The sequence below is a fragment of the Equus quagga genome, chromosome 1, assembly GCF_021613505.1.
Source record: "Equus quagga isolate Etosha38 chromosome 1, UCLA_HA_Equagga_1.0, whole genome shotgun sequence".
In the NCBI taxonomy this organism is placed as follows: domain Eukaryota; kingdom Metazoa; phylum Chordata; class Mammalia; order Perissodactyla; family Equidae; genus Equus; species Equus quagga.
This window is the reverse complement of record NC_060267.1, coordinates 166,266,996-166,290,817: the sequence shown is the minus strand read 5'-3', so window position 1 is coordinate 166,290,817 and position 23,822 is coordinate 166,266,996. Positions and strand designations below refer to the sequence as shown.

General features: G+C 42.4%; 1 protein-coding gene across 1 annotated transcript in view; it reads left to right on the top strand.

Moving 5' to 3' along the window:
* CPNE4 (copine 4) overlaps positions 1-23,822 on the top strand; it is a 323,198-nt gene that overhangs the window by 286,049 nt on the left and 13,327 nt on the right. The window contains exons 10-12 of the mRNA XM_046682225.1: positions 10,386-10,519; positions 19,337-19,391; positions 22,477-22,528. Coding sequence (XP_046538181.1) covers positions 10,386-10,519; positions 19,337-19,391; positions 22,477-22,528 — 241 coding nt within the window. The remainder of the gene's footprint in view (positions 1-10,385; positions 10,520-19,336; positions 19,392-22,476; positions 22,529-23,822) is intronic.

The window sequence follows — 23,822 nt, the reverse complement described above, 5'->3', positions numbered from 1 at the left end:
GTTTATACTTCTGTCTTCTTCAGTGATGCTGGCTGTCAGTGTCATATCAGGAAACTCATGCTGCTCAACCTCTGGTGGTTTGGGGACCCACCCTAATGCTTCCCACTTTTTCAGTAACTACATGAGGCATGAGGCATGAGGCAGATTTCAAGGTCCCATCCCCTGATGAGAAGATTGAGAAGGAAGTGAACCATGCTAGTAAGTCCCACTGAGCCAGGGCAACATGCCTTGGTTTTATTCATGTGGCCAGAACACAAGCACCAATGTCATGCCCAATGGTCAACGCCAAGAATAAGCCATCCAAATGGTTCATCAGGCAATGAAAATGAATTCAAAAGGATTGGAGGACCAGGCTGAAATCAAGGTTGAGAAATAGAGTGAGTGTCTAGACTCAGTGGGTAGATTTAGGATCATCTCCTAGACGTAATCTGTGAGCCCCTGAGATTTACACACTCCTTATACGCATTTGGGTGGGTGGCCTGGGTGTTTTCAAAGTGCCCAGGTAGACCAAGGTTGTGAGTCCATCTTCCCTGGAAAAACATGCTTTCAGTGGCTTAATATTCAAAATCCTGCTAGGTTTGAGCAGATGTGACCTCCAGAAAGAGAATCCCAGATGGCAACAGATAGATCTGCTAAAACCTATGGGAAAGCAACATGAATGTAATCAAGAGAAACACAATCTGTGCAGCATTTGTTCCTCATCTTACAGAAGTGTACTTATAAAGCTCAGCCCTGTTTAGCTCCCTAGACTGGCCCAGGCATGTGAGGAAGGCAAGGAAAATGGGTTTAATCTTTTGTCTAGTTTTGAGCCTAAGAGAGTAGATAGGACCAATGTATTTTTGGGACCAGGGATGATGGTACTCAAAGGACTAAAAGGGGGAGTCCCAAGAGGATGAGATAAAGGGTCATTTGATAGACCAGTCTCTCCTTAGCTAGAAGCTTGTCCTCTGCTCTCATCTCAGAGGGGTCTACCTATGTCCTGCCTAAACTCAGGGCGTTATTCATTTACCGCTCAACTGCTGTAAGGGTTAATTATAGAATTTGGTCATTTCTTTAAAGTCTAAGGTTCTTCAAAGACACATCTACCCAGCCCTCCTGCGTGCACACTGGCGTATACAGAAGGTAGCAAACATGCTCACTGAGAGCACACACACCCAGGTCTATCTGTCTCATGGGCTCATTGTTGCTCTAGGTGAATGCAAAGGGAAGTAGAGAAGCCAGCAATGTCAGAAAGGGGAGCTACTGGAAATAGTGTCCCAAGATCTTAGGCAAAGGAGCGATTTCAGGAAACTATTTATAGGTTTTCAAGGGAAAGCTCTATTGATTTGGGTCTGTTTTAGATTCTATAGATCCCACGCTCTTGAACAACTCTTTTTTTCAACCTTCAGGGGCTTGCTTTGCCCTTGGAGTTGTGCTGCAAAGAATCAGCCCCCATGAAAACCAGAAGTTTAACCCCACACAGCTCCCAGCTCCACATTCTGACTCATGAAGGTCAGTGTGGCCTGCCTGACAAAAGGATTGTCTTCTCGGCCTTGTCCTCCCTCCTTTCTCATTTTTGCTGACCCTTCCCAACTGGGAGGAACCACCTTAGTGGTTCTTATCACCACCTCCCCAATCCCAACCTCTCAGCCCCTCCAGTGTCAACCGGTAGACCTCTGGGGATTGTGATGGGGGACAGCAGTGTGGAGCAAGGAATGAAAACAGGAGGAGAGTGAGATAAATGCTGAGGAGAAGGGGACAGGCCATCAGCAGTCCCTGCCACAAAGCCCCTTTTCCTGTAGGGCTTTAGGCTGGGGACTCAGAAGAAGGCTGCTAAGTGTTCTATTTTGAGCTTTCTATTAACTCAAACTAGTCACTTCAATATCATTTTCCTCCAAAATTAAGTCAGCTTCCTCATTATTAATTTCTTATTGCTCAAGAAGTGCAATCTCATGTAAATTATAAGCTGTAATGAAAACTGTTAATAAAAATTAACGTATTTAATTTGGTCTCTAAATGTTTATTATCTGCCCAGTAATTTTATTGAAACTATCTGGCAACATGAAAGGAAAGTAAGAGAGGGATGAGAACTCAGGAGGAGAGGGTTTCCCAGAATGGAGACAGAGCAAAGAGAAAGAGAAAGGTGTTTTGTTTCAGTAATTCCACCTTTGAGCCCTCCAGAGGGAAAAACTCCCATTGGCACACAAGATGACCCCTGGCTCCTGAGCAAGGCCAGGAGCTTTAGCCAAAAGGAACTTTCTGCCTCCCTGGAGACAGACCTTCAGGAGACAGCAGTGAAGTTAAGTTCTGGATATTTCCTCCACTCTTCGCCCTTCCCCACCTCTCCCCTCTATTCACAGGAGGCCAACCTGTTTGGATGCACTAGCCAGGTTCTCCTGATCATGGGTTTGGGATGGGTTTGACCAATGGGAAGCACCAACCCGAGATCAAAGAATGGGAGGAGAGAGAAGCTGGGGCACTTATTCCTCCAGCTCTCTACCTGTCAGGCCATGGTTTGGCTGTAACCATGTCCCTCTACAGAAGGCCACAGCTCCTGCCGGGTGCCCTGGTCTGCAGATGCTACTCTCACTGAGTTCTGGTAACTGATCCTCCCTACCCTTTCTATTCAGTCTTCCTTAACCTTTTCGAATTGTCCTTTTATTAAACTCTCCTCGATCATCCCTTTTGAGTGCACCATTTGCTTCCTGTCATGACTCTGACCAACGCACGTTATAAACAGGGGTGAGGAGAAAGCTTTTGCACCTTCCACAGAGGCCTGGTGCTTCTGGTTCAGCCTTAAGAATGTCAAAAGTGGAGCATCTTTCCCCTCAGGATGATATATATTAGGTGCTCAAAATATTTTTATTGATTATAATGGGTTGAACTCTAAACTTTCAAAGGGAGGTAAGGTTTATGGAAAAGAAGAAATTGGACAAATAAATATGATACTGGGTTTTTGCTTTAAAAAGTGCCCCTATGAACTTAGATGTTTATGCATCCATATAGTCTAATGATAAATACCAAAACTTTACTTGGATTAATATGAATAAATGGTGTATTTAGGGGAGCGTTGGAGTAGTAGTTTGGATTAAGAACTTGAAAGGCTTTGAATTTTGAGGTAATTTGGTGGTTAAGGGAATGTTCAGAAGAATCTTGAGCAGGACATTGAAGCAATCAGGCACATGCTTTAGGGAAGTAAATCTGGCAGTGTTTGGGGCTGGCCCAATGGTGTAGTGGTTGAGTTCACTCGCTCCGCTTCAGCGACCCAGGGTTTGCTGGTTCAGATCCTGGGCGGGGACCTAGCTCTGCTCTCAAGCCATGCTGTGGCAGGCATCTCACATATAAAAAAAATAGAGAAAGATGGGCACAGATGTTAGCTCAGGGCCAATCTTCCTCAACAAAGAGAGATTAGCTCAGGGCTAATCTTCCTCAAAAAAAAATTCTGGCAGTGTTTGATGAAAGAAAGGTATTGATGGCGGTGAAGGGACTCTGCAAGGTGAAGCAAGAAGAGATTAAAGCCCACTGCAGCAGTCTTGGTGACAGGTAGTAAGAGGCTAAATCAGTGAGGCAGCAGTAGGAAGTGGCATTGTGGAATGAGAGTCCATAAGCCTTCGCCTGCAATACAATAAGGAGATGGAAAACAAGGGAGAATGATGAGCCCAGGGGGACTCAAATCTTTTGTGCCTAACTGACAAGGCATGGCAGTCCTATTCACAGAAATATGGAAATCAAGAGGAGCTGCCAGACAAGATGATGAATTTGCTTTTGGACATGTTTGAGGCACTTATAAATATGCACCTAGGTTTGAGGAGAAAGGTGGAAGCTGCACATATATGATGCTGGATGAGATGGCCACAGAGAAAAATACAGAAAGAAAAGGGGCCTGGTGACAGAAAATTGTAGAAGACTTCTGTTTGGCAACAGGGGAAATAGGGGCAAGCAGCAAGAGAAGAGTTGACTGAGGAAAAGGTTCAGGAGGAGACAGGGACTCAAATGATGAGGAAGAAAAGGTTACAAGATCAAAGGTGATAATCCCGTGTGCTAAAGAGAAGTCAGAGGGTGAAGAATACAAGGCAATGACTGGGTCATGTGGTGAATAGGCATAGATCGTCTTCGAAAGAGCAATTCCCGCAGAATGAGACAGGGGAGACCCAGGAGTTAGGGTGTAAACAGAAAGTAAGAAAGTGAACACAGCGAGTGTAATTATTCATTCAAGAAGGTGGACAGTGAAGGGAAGGCAAGAGGGAAAAAGGAAGATGGCCACAAGGATTAAAAGAGGCCACAAGCAGAGAAGGCCCAGTGGATGCAAAGAGATAAATGATGCTAAAAAGAGCCCTAGTCAATGATTCTTATTCTTTGGTGGTCACGTGGACCACTTGAGAATCTGATACAAGATCTATATCCTCTCACCAGAAATGCACCAACCCAATTCAGCACACAGTTTCAAGAGGTCAAGGATGGCCTTGAGGACAATCCTTCTTCCTCATGTGAATCCTCGAGTCATGAGAACTCTGGAGCAACCCTCGCATTGCAGTCTCGGAGGAGGTGGGCAGAGGTGACACAGAGACCACGGGGAGAGAGACTGAGTTCAGTATGTTTGGCACATGATACAGCGGCTGAAAATAAAACCACATACTAAAATTTCACACACAAAATGCAAAGTTATAGACAGCTTATAAGAGACAGACACCATAAGGTATTTGGAAAGAAAATGGTAGAAGAATTAAATGTTTCCTTTGAAAGTTATTACTTTTCCATATGCACAAAAATGTTCATTGTTAAATGGATTTTCACAGAGACAAATTGTAAGCGACCCAAATGTCCGACAATAAGATAATGGGAATGGCTATGTAAATTACAATACCCCATTTAAGTGGACTATGATAAAGCCATTTTAAATAATAATTATAACGACATGGGGACATGTTTATGACGTAGTGTGAAGTAAAAAAAAAAGGAATATAAAGCAGAGCTACCCTATGATTACAAGTATGTAAAATACATGTATTTCATATATATTTTATATTATTTATATATATTTTATATATAAACATTAACTAGAAAGGAAAAGAAAAAGAAAATATGACTTTACTAGGCTAGTGGAATCCTTGAGGAACAAAGACTATCCTCAGGGACGTCTTCGACCTCCCAAAATTGTGTGCTGAATTGGGTGTGTGCATTTTCCAGTGAGAGGATATTGATCTCATATCAGATTCTCAAGTAATCCACATAACCAAAAGAAATCCTTTTTTTCTTTTCAGGTAACCATTTTTATTATTTGTAATTTTTAAAAATTAAAGATGGTGTTGTTTTCTTGTATCTCTGATTTTATAGTCTACATTTTAATTCCTCGGGAAATCTTTTCTGACCCTAACACATTTAGGGCATCCTATGTCCACACTGTGTCCCGGTTTAAGTTTTAAATCTTTGCTTGACATCCTGGATCAAACGCTGACGGACACTGGTGTAGACTTCGGAGAAACAAGAATGAGCTCTGGGTTGAAGAGGAAAGCGCTTTGCGATTTCCAGGAAGTGAACGAGGAGACCTCGGGTGTCTTTGCCACCTAGTCTAGGTTCCTGTTGCTTTGCCCCCTATGGAGTTTTGAGGAAATAGAAAAGCACAAGAATTTAACCTATCATTTAAGAAATGGTCCAGACTAAATAGAACCTCCACCTACAAGGCTTGGTGTATGGATCCAAATTGTGTACAAATCTGAGAAAAAAAAAATGCTGCCCCAGCAGCTGAGACCACAAAGGTTGACTGCAGAGAGATTAGGCAACTACCCAGAAGTTGGTTCACAGCAACCTCCCTTAGAAAGCACCCAGGAGGTTCCCAAATGGCCCATTTGTCACAGGCAGGGGAGAGATCTGAGGAGTGGGCTTGTCTCCTCTAAGAAGCTAAAAATGTCCAAAGAAAGTTGCTCCTCATTCCCTTCAGCCTTTTCTGGGAAGCACCTAAGCACACTCGGTGTGCTTGGAGGGGCACTCAGTGGCATGGAGGGAGCCTTTTGCATTTTTACTTTACAAGGTTTTGCAAAGCTGCTCCACAGCTCTGCTTGATGATGAGAGAGGCCGCCTGGGCAGAAGGGCAGAGCAGTTGGCAGGCAGGCGCCCGTGCTCGGGCTGCCCGCAGAGAAGATTGGAGTGCACACCAGAACCACAGGCTTTCATAAATGCTTCACATCAGAAAATGAAAATGTGGCAGCTCTGCAGGCCCATGGGCATTCAGGAAACCAGGCGTCGGTAGCCACATCCACATTGGCATTTTTCAGTCATTTTCTTGCTTTTATTTCTCAACTTAATCCCATCTTTCACTGCCTCCCTGTTGCTTTTGAAAATAAACCTAACCTTTCGCTCTTTTCTCTTTCCACTAATGCTAACTTAAAGAGCACAGCGAATTCTTGGTAGCAGGCCACCTCCTGAAGATAGACCTTTTATCTTCAGCTTCATCAGGGAAACTTTAGAAAGATTTTTCCACCGCTTGCCTGGAAAAAAGTCTTTTAGCTGCCATGTACTTAAGACTGCCCATGGCTGTCTAGACAAATGATAAAATATTTTTGTTTTAAGCAGTGGAAACTACAGAAAGGAGTAGGTGGTAAGGATCGTTGGTTTATTTCCTTTTTCATCAGATCATTCATACCCTTCTCCAAAGTTTTATCAGAATCTCCTGAGCTTGAATAGCCTCTGTGGGTGTCACAGACATGGGGAAAAGTGGAAACCCCAGAGTCCTGCCTGCAGAAAAAGAGTAAAATTTCCATCAGGCATGTTTGTATCTCTATCACCACCACCAAGAACAAGCAGTCCAACGCCAGCCTTCTAACACTGAGCTTCAGGTTGTTCCCGTAACCTCATGATGTAATCTCCTCCATCCCCAAAGAAATCTGACTGCTCCCTTTCCTAACTGGCATCCCACTCCACGTCAATCGCTCACCAAATCCTATTCATTTTCTGTCCCTAATATCTTCAATCACAATCCCCTTCTTGCCATCATCTCTGCCCCACCCTATTTTCTTAAGCATAAGGGAATTATTCCAAGCCTGAGGATGAAGAGTTGATAGAAATGAAATGACATAGCAGGGCCAGGGTGACAGTGAGGCAAGAGAAGCACCCAGGGTGCAAAATTTCAGGAGGCACTCACTCTCAGGATTGTGCAAGTGTGGGGTCAGCTGAGAATGAGTACCTTCTCAGGTTATGCCCTAGTCACCTCTGCTGCATTACCCTAGTCCCAGCCAAATGATGTGTTTTTTTTTATTTTAAAATACAGTGTTGCCAAAATCTATGTGTGTTCATCTAGACATTGCATGGGTTTCTCCCAATACTGCAATATACTCATCCAGGTGATACACCTGGGCTCAGAGGCTGCCACTTGGTGTCTGCATGCTTGAAGGATCTTGTCCGTACCTGGGGAGCATAAGAGGGACAACTGTGTTTCCCGAGTTGTCATTTTTCTTTATGAAGATTTCCCCTCTAGTCTGCTCTGATTTCATTCTCTGGGTTTATATTAAGACACCGGCATGTTCTGTCATCACAGAATACCCTTGACACTCAGTCAGGTAAACAGCACGTGGGACAGTTGTCACTTGCAGTATCAAGAAGCACAGGTAGAAGAGTGTGGTGATCCAGGATGAAGGGCATCATAACCAGAAGCGAGGTGAGCCGTAGGTCCTAGTTATTAGCCATAAAGTATCAACACCTGCCAATGATTTGCATTTTAGATAAATCAGAGCAGAATCAAGGTTACCTCCGTAACAACATTCCTGCCTTCTCTAGAATTCTCTAGAGTTCTAAATGCTTTCTTCAGTAGGAGAGAAAGAGGTGGCTTTATACCTTCCCAGCACTGTTTTTAACCTTTTAAACACTATGTACACACGTGCAAGGTGCCATTATCCCTTAAGCATGTCTCAGCAGGACAAAAAGGCTGAGAATGGCAGCTCTACATGTTTGAGCTTAGTAAACCCAGGAGGCCCTAGATGCGTGATTTCTTTAAACACTGGTTGTCAAGCACCTCTTGAGTGTTCTCCTTGGAGAAGTTTTCCAGGAATTATCTGCACATATTTGGACCTCTGTCTGGTTGGAGCCCCATGGGTGGGTGCTGGAGGGCTTTACATCTCCTTTTTGTTCACAAAATACCTGTAGCCCCCTGCCCCTCCCCCCCACACACACATACTAGCTTTTTGTCACAGTCCTTGATTAAAAGGTCCTTCACCTATTGTCTTGCTCTCTTTTTTCTGATGGATTGGCTTTCACCTTCAGGCCGAAATTTATCTCAGAAGATACTGGATTTAACTGGTTCTTTTAGATCACTTCCAGTCATCCTCAGTAACTCATCCTTCCGCTGTTGTGCACTCATATGTGCGCACGCGCGTACACACACACACACACACACACACACACACACATTTCAATTGCCCTTTTCCTACCTTTGATAACTGCTTTGGTCATAAAGAACTGTTCATTCAAGGCCATTCTTCACTCCTCAATTACTGTAGGTGTCTCCTAGTTAGTCTCCCTGCCTCCAGGTCAGATCTCTTCTTCATAGGAATAAAACACACCCATGAGATGTCTCGGTACGTCGGTCACGGACTCACATGTTCTCTTGGGTATATAATGGTATAACGGAGGAGCAGAGTCTTTGAAGCCATATAGATTTAGGCTTAAACCCAGCTCCAGCCTCTATGACCTGTGTGACCTTCACCACTTTGGGCATCGGGATCTTCATCAATAAAAAAGAATAACAATATCTACCTCCTGGAGTTTTTATGAAAATAAAATCACATAATGCCTGTAAAGCAGTTAGCACGGTGTCTTACACAGAGTAGTGTCTTAATAAAGGTTACCCGTCTCTTCTTCTCCTTGTTATCTGAAATGAGGCGATCTAAGAGTGAGGGAATACTATGCAAATTTTTTTCACATGACCTTTCCTTTTGAAACACTGTTAGTACTAGCATTTTATCAGTTGGTACTCCCTTGTTTAAAACATCTGGGTATTCTGAAAATAGATTTTGAATCCTGCTTAAATTTATTTTCATCATAGTCCTATGGAGGGGTAAAGACAAAAAGGGGAAAAAAATCACTGGCGAAAAAATAGCTTTGTGAAAGAGAAAAGAGAGGTTGTAAGGAAATTACCGTTAGCCTGTCACTTTCTGTCTTCTAGCTCCTTTGATTCTGTTGCAGTTACAACATAAGACATGGGTTACATTTTCTCCCTGTCAATTTTACTCGTATAGGCTGATCCTTCAAGAGCACAGAGCACATGCCACCTTTTCTCTTTTCTTCAAGAAGTAACTTCCTACCTTAATAAATCCAATGGGACATTCCAGTTATTTGTTATAGTGGAATTTTGCCAAATATTATAAAAATATCATTTCCTATCCACAAGATCATATGAGAAAATAGAGCTTTTCCGTCATTAGTAAGTCAGTGAGTGGACTCTGCTGAGCCCCAAAGAGAAAGGAAAGATGCACCATGAACATTTCTTTCTTCTCCTACAACTCCTTTCATTTTAATCCCTCCATCCCCCTTCCCCACCTACAAGCTTAAACACGTTTTGCAAGAGGCATTTGCTGGGTTAACATTTATTTAAATGATGATGGTGTTGGAAATTAGAAGAAATGTTCCTTCCCATTTTAGCACCCTCCAGGCTCAAGCATTTTGTTGTTATCGTTGTTAAGAAATGTTGGGTAAGTCAACTTTTATTTAGGTGATGATGATGTTGGGGGTCAGAAAAAATTTAAGAAGTTCAAGGATAATGACTACTTGGTGGCAAGACAGAGCTTTCCCTTCTCCACTTCCTACCCACGATGCCATAGAATTCAGACATCTCCTCTGTCATAGGCAGGAGTTCTTACATGAGTGGGAACCAAAAGCTAAATGCCTTACATAGAGCTGCTTCTTAAAAAAATTTATTATAACCACTTCAACATAGCTCTCTGCAACTGGCCACTCATAAAAATATGACAATGGCTTTCTTATATAGACTGCATCTTTAACACAGAATTTACTTTTAAGGGATTTTTGCCTGTGCCTCAGAGATGGAATTGTCCTGCCTGGAGAGCATAAAAGTCTTTTCTTAGTGAATTATGGTATTTTACTGATACTTGCTGCCTAGTGATGTGGACCAGCAGCAGCTGGGCTTTCCGACCTACATGTTAATCTCAAGTTCCACTTTGGGAAGGGAGAAGAGAGGGCATTGAGGGAAACAGAGATTGAAGGCTACAGAAATGGCCTCAACCAAATTAATAACTGATTTTTGAAACTAAGTAATTTCTTCTCTAACTTTCCTTATTGGCAGGTTGTATAACACGCTGCTTTTTTCCACCTCAGGCCATTTCTCTCTCATGGCTAAGCACAATTCCTACAAGATGCATTCACTCTAAATCCACCCATTCTCCTATTTTCTCTTCCAGGTAGCTATAGACTTCACTGCCTCAAATGGAGACCCCAGGAACAGCTGTTCCCTGCACTACATCCACCCTTACCAACCCAATGAATACCTGAAGGCCTTGGTGGCTGTGGGGGAGATTTGCCAAGACTACGACAGGTACGAGACTTCCGGTTGGCTCGGGCCTTATCATCTCTTTGTGGGTTCTGATGGTTCCTGGCTGATCCCTGGCAGAAGAATGGAAATTAAGTCTAACAACTCCTCATGCTGAGGCTCATGAAGGAACAGAATAAAACCTTGCCCCAAATGTTTTATCCTCTCCTCACCTAGAGAAACTGAGGTCATGCCATGCTCACCTTGGTCAGCAAAAAAATCCTCTCTCAGCTTTCTTCTCTTAATTAGCTTGTAAGACCACTGGATTGCAATTTTGGTTTTGGTTTTGTAAAGTTTGAGTGTTTGCCTTGCAATTCAAAGTTTGGCCCACGGACCAGCAGCATAGCATCACCTGAGAATTTAGAATCTCAAGCCCCATTCCAGAACTGCTGAATCAGAATCTGCATTTTAACAAGATTCCCAAATGATTTGTGCGCCCTTTGGAATTTGAGAAGCAGGGGTTTATTGGACGTTACTGTATCTAATCCTCACATTAACCCTTAGGTACTAAGTACCGTTTAACAAAAGAGGAAAACTGTGCCCGGAGGTTAAGTAATCTGTTCACTGTCACACAGCCAGGGGCAGAATTTGAATCCAGATCGATCTCATTCCACAGCCTAAGACCGTAATCACTGTATTTCATTGACCTGAAAAGCTATTGGTAATTTAGCAGAGGATGTGTGTGTGCCCATGCAAGTGTGTGTGTGTTTCTATGTGTGTGTATAGTAAATACGACTTTGAGATGAGATCAGTATTATATTTCTTTTTACTTGAGGGTAAATATTGACCTTTCCCACCAAGAGAATTCCCTGTAAGAAACAATTTACATAAATTACATTAAACTGAATTTATTCTACGTTCCCAGTATTTCCAGATTGAGGTGCAGTTGTTCTCATGTTTGTTCAAGAAGACTTTTTAAGTAGAACCAACATAAATATAAATATGGGTAAATCTCAGTTGACTTTCTGCTGTGATTGTAAAACAAGGCTAGTTAGTAATGAGCAGCAACTAACTGACTGACCTTTCAAACCAGGAAAATAAAGAAAGTGACTTATCCTCCAGTTTCAGAGAAATTTTGTGGGATAGCATGATTTCTGTTCTTTGTAGTCTCAAAACTGGTAATAACCATGTTAAAAACCTGTTACCCCAGGCACCATGGGAAATGATACAACCTAGTGACTAGAATGTCCAGAGAAACCAACAGGACAGATAACGGGAAGGTCCCATCAGTGTCCTTCTTGCTGGCAAGTTTCTGGATTTGGCTTGATCATCACCAGTAACTCAAATGAGCGGAAGGGCAGTTGACGAATGAATGAACAGTCGGATAAAAATCAAAGAGCTTTGAACACCCAGGCCCTTGCTGACTCTTCTCTTCCTCTACCTTTAGAACAGAGGGCAATAGCATTTTTTTTTAAAGATTGGCACCTGAGCTAACTTCTGTTGCCAACCTTCTTCTTCTTCTCCTTTTTTCTTCTTCTTCTCCCCAAAGCCCCCCAGTACACAGCTGTATATTCTAGCTGCAGGTCCCTCAGGCTGTCTCAGAATGGCCCAATGACCGGTGCCATGTCTGTGCCCAGGATCCAAACCGGCAAATCCCTGGGCTGCCGAAGCACAGTGCACAAACTTAACCACTCCGCTGTGGGGCCAGCCCTGGCAACAGCATTTTAAATTACCTTCTTGAAGTGATACTTCTTATATGTAACCTTGAGATATTGACTGTGAGGATAACTTGAACTTCAGCTCTGATTTCTTCAGGCCCAAATACAGGGAGGATTCCTAAAGAGGTTTATATCATATGGATATTTCTACCAAGGAGAGAAAAGACTGACAAATTGCATCTCCACTGTCAGAAACGTCTTCAAACTTCCTCAGGACACCAGAACAGTAATTGTCTCTCTTCATTCTAACACACACACACACACACACACACACAAATAATCTAGTGTACTAATGTGTACGTAAAAGATAAGAAAGAAGGGAGAGAATATTTTCAGGATTCTTAATAACTTTTAAATTCTTGAACTGCTTGTAAAAGAGATAAAGTACATATGTCATAGAATAGATGCTTAATAATAATGTTGATGCTGACTCTGCAAGGGAGAAGGTAATGTAATAATGAATTCCAAGGAGAAGATTGACGGGTTGGCCAGAAATTACGATGCTGATGCCTAGAGCCCTCGCTGTGGTTCTGTGGCAGATTTGCTGGGTGATCCGCAACGAGCTGCTGAACTTCTGTTTCCTGATTACCTCACATGCAAGATGCAGATACTATAATCAGAGTGACCTATCCATCTTTTAGGCTGTTATCCCTTTAGAATGTGAGCCAGACAAAGTCTGGGAAGCATTTTATATTCCCTCAAAAGTACAGATTCAATATAAAAATAAGATGCAACACATAAGGGGTTACATGAAGAATCGTCTTAAATGATTCTTTTTAAAATTTTAATAGGATAATAACAAAGTTATCTGCCCCAAATGCCAAGAAAATCAGGTTTCTTAGGCTCAGTGAAGCTTTTTGAAAATATATATATAAAGAAGGCATCTTGGTATTAACATGGGCAAATACCTAAGGAAGAAAAGGAGGATTGAAAACCCTGGACGCTCTTTTGAAAGACTCCCTGGAAGAATGTGTAATGCAAGCTGCTCGCTTGAAAACTGACAAGGTTCCGCAGTTTCTCCTTTGTGTGGGTGGATAGACAATAGACAGGGAGAGTCAGGAAATTTCCAGTCGGGGCTTTGGAATTAATTTATTCTTGCATCAAAGTCAGGGAGATTGATGCTCAAAAAGAAACACTTGAATAAAAACTGACAGAAGGCCCCGTTCCCCCTCCTGCAGCGACAGGGAGGTTTTTAATCCCCATGAGCCTTAGAAATTCCTCCCAGCCTCTGACAGCCAAGGGTTTTCTCTCTGCCTTGTACGGTCATTGCCAACAGGTCATTAGGAGGTGATCCATGAAGTAGAACAGCCTGAGAGACGCGTAATGCTCTTCTCAGGGTGGCCTTGAGGGGAAGCTCCCCCCAGATATCTGGTTTAAGCCCAGAAGGCAGTCCTGCCAGCTGGTTCTGTCTCTGTGCCTCTGAAAGAGAGACCACTGCCCTTTCTCTCCCCTTTGACTGCCAAGCATGCACACGTGCGTGCTCCTTGGGCTCAGCAGAGATGTGGGTCTTTGACCACCTGCTATGTCCTCCAATCAAAAAGCTGGTCTATCTGCTATCAAGAGAGCATTACTCTGGCTTGGAAGAGTACAGTATATTATAATACCTTGCTTGGAAGTACAGACTGACATTTTGTAGATTTGGGCACCCCAGAATGAGACAGGGATATCAGAACCCGAAGCAGGAGTCTCCCACGTGGTGTGCTAGGTACGGTGCTAGGAGGCAAGGTTGGAACTGAAACCTGATGTGACAGGTATTTTTGAGGGTTGAGGACTGGGTTAGAAATCAGAAGACAGGTTCATATCAGAGTGTTACTTTATCCACTCTACCAACACTGGTCAGTAGTTCTCACCCTAGCCGCACAATGGAACTACTCAGGAAACCTTAAAATATGCTGATGCCTGGGCCCCACCCCAGAGATTTTGATTTAATTAATCTGGTGTACATACTGGGGATGAGGATTTTTAATTCTAATGGGCATTCAGGGTTGAGACCCAGAGTTAAATCCAGAGAGATGGGTCAGATGGAATGGCTAAGGACCTACACAGCATCTACCGGGTGCCAGGCCCCTCACCCGGTGCTGTAAAGACAGAGAGAAATTACTAAAGCATGGTTTCCTCCCACGTGGTTCACAGTCTCATGGGAGGGAAAGGCATGTAAATACCTCACAGCCCAGCAGGGCAGGGGCAGCTCTGCCCCGTCTAAGGAGGGAGACTGCATAAGGAGGGAAGGAAGGGGGTCCAGGACGGTCTCCCGGGGATGGCGAGTTCTGCTGATTCTGTCTCTTGTTGTTGTGAGAGCGTGGATGGACTCATCCTTGTTATTCTGAATCATTAGACCAGACCAGCCTCCTCTAAGGGGCAGAGACACCAGAGGTTATAGAAAGAGTATGGGGCCCTGGTGACGGGGGACCTGGGTTCAGACCCCAGCTCTGCTGCCTCTGTTCTCCTGAGGTTTACACTCCGTGGGCCTTGGTTTCCTTGATTACAGATGGAAGGTTTATCTAACTTCCGTGGTAGAGCAGTTGTAAGTTAGACGTGAAGTGGCTGACAAGCACAGGTTCTGCTTGTTGTAAATACTCAATAAACAGTAGAGGCTATTATCTTTCATATTCTTAATTTATTTAAAAAAATAAACTGAACACAAAAGGAAAAAGGACTATAGTATCAGACCTAAAAGTCATTTTGGACCAATGACCTTTAAAAATGTTTTTGCTCATATACTCCTAAAAAGAGTTTTATAAAAACATATAACCCTCACACATTTTTACATTTAAATCTAACGTTTTCCATCATGAGTATAAATAGTGACAAAGAATGAAATTTCTAGTGTATTGTAAATATGGACATTTAAAAATAAAACTCTTACATAACTCTTGTGAATGCATCCAGTAGAATCTAAATTCCATAGCTACTTGATATCCACCATCATCCATTTGAAAAATGCATGAACGAGCTCTTCAGTTTGAGGAGAGAATTTTAATTGTTTCTTTTTTTCATGAGCTCGTATTCCCATTCTATTCCCCCATAGAATTTCATCCTAATGTATCTTTAAAAATTTGGTTTGAAATTCTTTTATTGGTCCCTGTAACATACATTTCTATAATAAAAATATGAAGATAAATTTTAAAATTTCTAATATCTAAAATTTTCTACGATGAAAAGATTCGAAGTATTTTAAAAATGTCTTCTGGTTGAGTTTTTATTATAATCATGTTTAGTGCATAATTGATCACAAGAACATGAATATGTGAGAAATTTCAATACGTAATTATTGCCTATAAAAATAAAAATGAGGGGCTGTCCCCATGGCTGAGCAGTTAAGTTCACGTGCTCCAGCTTCAGCGGCCCAGGGTTTCATGGGTTCGGATCCTGGGTTCGGACATGGCACCACTCATCAGGCCATCCTGAGGTGGCATCCCATATAACACAACTAGAAGGACCTACAACTAGCATATACAACTATGTACTGGGGGGCTTTGGGGAAAAGAAAAAAAAAGATTGACAACAGATGTTAGCTCAGGTGCCAATCTTAAAAAAATAAAAAATAATAATAATAAAATTAAATTAAAAATCAAAAAATCTTAATGAAACAGATAATGGAATGTTTCCGCCAATTAATCTACATATCTGTAGATGAATGCTACCTATTATTAGAATGCGAGAGTCTAGCATCAATTCTAATCTTTTTTTTTTTGCTTTTATCAATGTAAATACTAAGAAAACTTATTCTTATAAATAAGTATGTGGTAATGTAAAGAGCTTGACTAGCAGTAGTACTCAGCTCTTTCAATTTTAAGTTACATATCAAAAAAATCACATAATGGTCTATCATCAAGATATATTTTTAATGATCCACCAGCTAACATCAGCACTTCCTACAATTTTTTTAAGGCAAAAATTGGCAACTACTTGACCTGCAAAAGGACTCACTTCCTAGTGAATCATTCACATCTAGAAATGTTCCCTTATTTCCTGCTGCAGCTTTTACACTCTGCAGCAAGGCACCATGGTGGTTAAGATGCAGAGTGGGTGAAGGAGAAGGGTAATTTTGGAAAGGAAAGTGTGAATGGAGAACAGGTCTTGACACCACAGGTGTTCACAGAAGATCAGTTTCAGCAAAGAATACATAGGGAAGTAGAGGAACTGAATACTGACCTCCTCTTTAAAAAAACCAAAAAAGCCATGACTTCACATCCCCAGAAGGATCTGGCATTTCCATGGACCTGAGTTGTAAGACCACCGCTTTAGAGAACAGTGCTTATTAAATGTCCAGGTGTTCTGAAATGCCGCTTTGCTCCAAGTTTGTCTCCATTTCCTTATGAACGCAGTAATTAGTCTTGACTTTTATTAATCTCTTGCTTGATCTCAGTCATGGCTGAAAATGAATCTTCCATCTGCAGATCTTTTGACCATGGTCATTCCCTAAGAAGTCCAAGACAGCACGCTAATTACCATTGAAGACGATGGGCTCTCTTATTGTATTTTATACTATTTCATTCCCATAATAAGAAATATTGCCTTTACCGATGTGGTGATCTGCCCCTGAATTTTCCAAATTGGTAGGCTCCACCACTCATTTTCTCTGTGGTTGCTAACTGGACCCTTTACTCAGTGCTGCACAGATCCAATCTTGAGTTCTTTGGTGTGTTGGCATACAATGCTTGCCTGTGTGCTCAACTTGCCTTCCTGTGCCTCTTGCATAATAAGACTCCTCTCTGCCTAGTTTTATTTTTAATCAGGAAGAACGGATGCTTAAATCTATTGTGCTTAGGCTTGAAATTTTTTCTGTAGTATGTTTACTGGAGTCTTTATGGTGGACAACTTCAGAGAATTGATGCCCTCCCAGGTCATTAATTATTCTTCTTGTAGATGAGGCATTTTCCCTACCTCCCTGCTCTTGAAACTCAATTACATAACAGTGCATCATGCTCAGCAAACTTCGAATCCCCCAAGGTGGCTAAGGAGGTATAAAAGGAACATCGTTAAGGCTGGAACACTGGTTTGGTGATTAGAAATGGATGGAATATTAGATCTCACCCCTCTTAAACTCATCAAAGAAGAAAATAAAGGGTGTGGAGCCTCTTAGGTTTCTCTGTTTTGACTTGTGAACCATCTCTGAGTTGGAAGAACCAGGACCCATCCTCCACCCAGCAAAGATTTCTTCCAGACTTACCTAGAAAGTACCTCTAAAATCCCCCTCACTGATTCCTTTCCACACCTGCTCACCTTTGTCTTGGTTAAAGAGGAATTGCTGAGGCAAAGCATTTCAGTATTTCCAAGGACCAGAAGTATTTTTTCTCAGAGCTGTGGCTAATCCTTTATAAGCTGTGGTGATTTTCTCTTTATCAGCACAAATACCTTTTCTACTATCTGCTGTCCTCAATGCAAAGCCACATCTACACGACAGAGGGGCAAAGGGGGAGCTGGTGGTTTTCTGGAGAATTTAGACTTTGGTTTCAAAGAATTCTGGTTTTCTTGTATCTCCTAACCCTTACCCCAAATTTGGTCAAACTGGTAGTGTTTTGGTGAAGTGTTATGAAAGCTCTCATTGGCTGCTAATGACCTGTAAATTGGTTAGATGGTGATGGGTGACAATTTGGCTTTGATGCTTTGACTTCTCACCGTCAGCGTGGGGGGTCTCCTTTTGCTTACAGAAATGTCCGGGGACAGCAAGCCCTAATCTGAATTTCCCTTTCTTTTTGACTAACTCTGCAAAGAACTGAGAAATGTAGGAATTGTTCCAAGAACAAATCTCAGTTGTGTTTTTAATGGGCAAGAAAGTAAAAGGTAGATGGCGTGAGAAGAACATGCTCTCTGCCAAGAGCAATATTCTAGAGCCCCATCGCAGCAACTCCCTGAGTGCACAAAATTTCTTTAAGGAGAGGCTTATTTGTTGTCTGGTCAAGGGGCCTAATTACTGTAAGCGCCAGAGGAAATCACATTTAATGTTATATATAATCATTAAATGATAATGGTATAACAGAAAAGGCACAGGCTTTGGAATCACACAGTGCTCCCTGGTAAACACCTTACGCCACTTTCTTAGCCTTTCTGAGATTCAGTTTATTCATTAGTAAAATGGGAACAATAAGTAGGTGGAACTTCAAAGGTCGAGTAAGGATTACATAAGTATGTACTTCACCTAGCATCATGTCTGGCAGGTTGTCAGTGCCAATAAATGTTAATTCTTCTCCTCCTCTTCCTCTCTCCTGTAGCACAGTAGAGCAGTAAAGTTAGAGTTAAGATACGGCATACATGAATGAATGAATTGAGAGACATTTCAATATGCATAAGAGAAACCAAGCCAAAGGACATATATGTGACTCTCATGGGTTTTCACAAGAATGCGCCCTTCTTTATATAGCCACATCTTAATGATTCCATTCATGGATTATCTATTCATTGAACATTTATCGAGCACACACTCTACGGCAAGTATTATGCTGAAAGTAGGGGCAGGGGACAGTTTGGGGCAGGGAGGCAATGGAGATGTAAAGATATTAACACAAAAAACAGCATCTCTTTGAATTCAGGAGACAAGAAAAGACATGTAAACAATTTCTCCCTGCTTATATGAGAGAAAGTAGTGGACACAATGAGTCTGCAGATGGAACAAGCTCTGTCAGTTAGCCAACCTTCCAAGCTTTCCCATGCTTTTTAATATCCCCCTTGGATTCAGGCTTGTCAGCATTTAAACCCTGGCTCCAATTAGCAGCATGATCTTGACCAGTCACTTTACTTCCCAAGGCATTTTACCACCTATAAAATGGGAATAATAATCTCTCCCTATAAAGATTTAAAAAAATAATATATACGAAAAATCTTAAGACAGTCAACCGTTGGAGTTACCTAATTCATGATCACTTTTCAAAGGAGACAGAAAACTGGAGTAGGGGAGGTGGGGAAATCTTGGAGTCATTTTATTCCTTGGTATCAAATCTAGCAAAAACTTAAGGGAAGAAGTTGCAGACTAATGACTGTAATGAACTTTGGGAATGATTTCTTGATTTTAATTACCCATGCTATTGCTACCCTCTATTAGATAATCGAGAACCGTGAGTCAGCATTTGGCATAGCAACATGTCCTAACTGGGTAGTGCAGATTCATGTTTTTCTTCCTCATTAGATGAACAAATGAAGCAACTTCTTTCTTTTTTAATTTCAGTGACAAAATGTTCCCAGCCTTTGGGTTCGGTGCCAGGATACCCCCAGAGTACACGGTGAGTGAATAGAGATGCAGTCGTCTTTCACTTTGCTGTAGACAAAAGATAACTTGGGTTTCCCTCACAGGAGTCTCACTCTTTGGGCCCTTGATATAATTATGTAAGTAGAGCCCAAAGAGTCAGAAATGTCTTCAGAATCAGTGAGATAGCTCCTTGGAGCCTTTTTTTTGATGAAACTCAATCTCCTGGTACCCTAGATGCATCTTCTCAGAGGTCCAAATGAAGGGCTCCATTGGTAGACTTTGTATAGATACAGTCAGAGACTGAGAAAACACTCAGGAAGTTGATATTTAGTGGCTCAGAACCTATCTATTCAGATGTCTCCTAGAGAAAGATCCTATTGATGATGCCAACTGTGAAAGTCCATGAAAAATGAAGTCCACAGACTCCCTCATTCCAAGTCTCTGAGCACCAGTCTTGTGTGGCAGACACAGAGAAGTCCTAAAGAAAGAACCACTCTGGCTTAGAGAATTGAGAAGCTGAACGGTTCCATGAAGACAGTGAAATCCTATTCAGTTGTGATACTGACTTCTCATCACACAAAGAAGGCAAAGCTTGTGTGGAGAGAGATTTGAGCTGCAGGGGAACAGAGGCACTCCACTGTGGTATACCAGATGCTCCTGTGGGATACCCTCCGCAGGGAATTCAGCTCCCCCAGGTGGGAGAGCCGTGGAGAGACATCAGGGTCCCTGCCCCCCGCCTCCCTATGCCTCTGAGACCAAGCTAAGTGCAAGCAGCACTGCCTAATTGTCCATTTCTCTTTCATTGACTGTGTCTGAGCTGCAGAGCAGGAGGCAGATGCTGACATTTGTTCCCACACCACAGCTGTTAGACAAGGGTCTTCCCCTTCTGTGCCTTTTGTGAAAGAGAAACTCCATCTCACTGTTATGCTACAGTGAGCAGTGAACAGAGTGGCATGTCCCCTGACCTGTCCTCCTTCTTGTTTGCCTTGTATCCTACACTAGCCTCCCTGCTGGGCATGGCTACAGAATTCTACAAGCATTTGTTGAAAATGGAGAGCATGAGGAGGAGGAACATAGAACAGGAGTTGTCGACTAGTGGCCTGAGGACATCATTCAGGCCACAAATGAATTATATTTGACATACAAATTTTTTTTTAAGAATGAGGCAATTTCATATGAAATATCAGCTTTCTGGCTTCTCTGGAAAAACTGAAAGGCCTGGCAACACTAAGATTAAAAGATTACGTGTACAAGAATTAGCCAGAGCTGAAGACATGCAGTCCTCTTGAGACGGAGTCTCAGTTCCAGAATGTGGGCAGGTGGGTGCCCACTTTCTTCACAGAGCTTCTGAGCTTCGATACTGGAGTGCACCTCAACAACCACTGGTCCAGCTACCCAGAGAAGCCTGAGTGTCCTCCCCCACATCCCCACCGGGTAGTCTTCCTGTCTCAGCTTGGCCCAGTAAGGCTGAGGACAAAGGTGCAGTACACCTTGTTCCAGGCCTTCCTTTTCTCATCCATGACATCTGCCTGGTCCCCTCCTGGAGTAACTTGTCCTTCTTTCTATTTTCTGAAGTCCTCATGCTCACCTGATACCTTAGCTCTACTCTACCTGTCAGTTAACTTATTCTTCCTGCTGTCATAACAGGCATTCCTCATATAATACCCTCACTTCTGCTCCCCAAAAGCCATTTAAATACCTCTTTTCCATGCCTACTTTCCCTTCTGCCCCAGACAGGCACTGATGGTCTCAGCAGCTCAGGTGCCCCCAGAGAGTTTACAAGCTCCCATGATTTACTTCTTTGGGATAAGATCTCAGAGTTTGCATTGCAGCTGAGCCACAACCACCACAGCTGTCTTAGTTCGCACTCTCCTGAGAATAGACCTTGAGACAAGAATTCGGATGCGAGTAGTTTATTTGAGAGGTGGAGGAAACCTCAATAGAAAGTGGAGAAAGTCAACACAGCATTTACTAACAAGTCAGTTACCACTGTCAGCAGCTGAAGCTTAATTTTGCTGGAAGCCTGGGAGACAATGCAGAGCAGACACAGACCCTGAGGTGTAAGAGAGCTGGGGTATTGATACACTGTCTCCTGTCAGCCACTGATTAAGAGCTGCTCCTGGGGGACACTAATTACCCAATACTTTTAACCTGTCACTTGAGCAGGTAAAGCAGGCTCTAGAAGCCTGAGAAAAACTTAAATAAATACGGTAAATAAAGCAGGTAAGATGGCTGGAAGTCAGCTGACTTGCCTGGAAGTGCTAAGGGGAAGGGAATTTGGGCTAGACACTAACAGCATCAGCTCAGACCTCCCACTAAGAAAAGAGGGGTCTTTTAACACAATGACCTACTTTCTAGCCCCCAAGAGAGTCAGTGCTTAGAAATAACCTTTGAATCGAAAGTCTCTGTAAAATTCCAAATGATCCAATAAAAATGTCCAAATGCCAGAACATCCCTCTTGTTCAATCAGGTTTTAGAAAGAAGAAAATAAACAATATGTTATTTGACCTTGTGCAAAGGTCCTTCCAGGTAGAGGAATTTGTGCTGGAAGATTGTAAGGTATATTACTTTATTACTTGTCCGAAAGTAGAGTGGAGTCTATTTCACCTGTATATAAGTGAAAATCCTCCTGCCCTGCAGTTCTGCATCCCATGTTAGGATGATTCTTAAATGTCAACAGCTTAGCTGGAGCCTTCATAACCATCACCATGTTGAGCAGACAGCTTGGGTTATTGAGTTATCATTTTTTTTAATCACTGGGTCCAAATAAAACTCAGCCAAATCTAAGCCTCCAGTCTGTGGCCAGTTCTATGTGGAAGCTATGTGGAATTAGATTTTTCTGAAATCTTTTCTTGGATTTTTTTTTTAGCCTTATTCTCCCCTCCTGCCAGCATTTATCTGATTCCAGAAAATCTTCCTGTCACCTCAGCTCCACAGGGAGCTTAGAATTCACCCTCCATCTCAGATTGATTGTGTAAAGGCTTAAAATGGTTCCTGCTGCTTAACACATAATGAATGTAATGGGCATTTGTTTGCAAACTCTCAACCCCAGTGCCTCCTTACTGGATTAAAGTTGTAATTCTCCTTTCTTCCTTTTTTAAATTTTAATTGGTGTCTAGGTCTCTCATGACTTCGCGATCAACTTTAATGAAGACAACCCAGAATGTGCAGGTAAATCACCACCTAAAAAAGCCAGTGGCTCGCAGCCCTTCTGCTTGTATCTTCCCATTTTAGTTTCTCTCCTTTCGTGCAGGTTATCAGTTATGATAACCACAGCAAAGAGTTAGGCTTTCCGGGTCCAAATTAACCATGCTCCTCCAAAGGCAGCAGAGGGCTGCAATACAGAGCAGAAAAACAAGAGCTGGAAAAGGCAGAAGAGCTCACAGCAAGAACATTGATGCCAGCTCTGGATTCCTCTGGCCAAAAAGAAACAGGGGGAAGTTCACCTGATGGGCGGTGATGAGACACTCCTTTTTCTGCTTTCCCCATTTTCATCAAGTCTTCATTTTTCACAACTTCCTCTCTGTGAAGGTGTGAGGAGAGGGGAAAACATTGGAAATCACTGGACGCTTTCAGCATGCTGGCAAAGGATACTTGTTTGAAGTCCCTTAGTAGTAGCTTCATAGTTTTGTGCCAGAAAAAAACCTTCTCAAAGGCTTTGGTCCGTGTTTCATTATTTCCAGCCAGAAGTTCCCCAACACAGTTCCACAAAATAATGATGATGACAACTATGATGATAAATTTTATTTAGAAGTCTCTTTCCTGCTTTCTGAATAACAAATAGAGCCAAGTGCATTTGTTGCTATGAAGATCGTGAGATATTTTTACAGTGGGCTGGGTAGAAATGTCCTTATCTCTCTTCTCTTTCTTGTCAAGGAGAAAGGGGGCTGAACGAGGGTGAAGTCAGATCCGGTGGGGTGTGTAAAGAATCCACCAGTTTATTTCACAAATTTAGCACTTGATGTCCAAGAATATGATATCAATATCATTGGGTCTGCACGTAATAACCTCTAAGACCCAATCTCCATTCAGCCATTATTCCCTCTCATGATTCCTCACCCCAAGTTTATTGTGGTTTAGACTTCCCTCATCCTTAGCCACCCCCATTCTTGAACTGTAAAAATGATTTTCCACCAAAGTAGAATGAAATTCATACCCAGTGTTCACCTGTTTCACACTCTTAGAATTCATCTGCCTGATACTTTTGAAAGAGAAATTAAACTTGCTTATCTCGAGTAAAAACTCAAGAATGAAAAAAGATAAGGAGCTTCTGTTCAGCATCGCTTAACTTCAAAACCAGGCTGCATAATGATTTGGCAGCTGTCTTTAGAATGACAGGTTTTGGGGCAGGAAAAGAGGATGCAGCATTTTCAATGGGGTTGGAAGCATGCGTATAAGGGCAGAACAGAACTTGCTCATCCAAGATACCCAGAGCCGGTTTGCTGTCTACGGTGGGTGTGGAGAA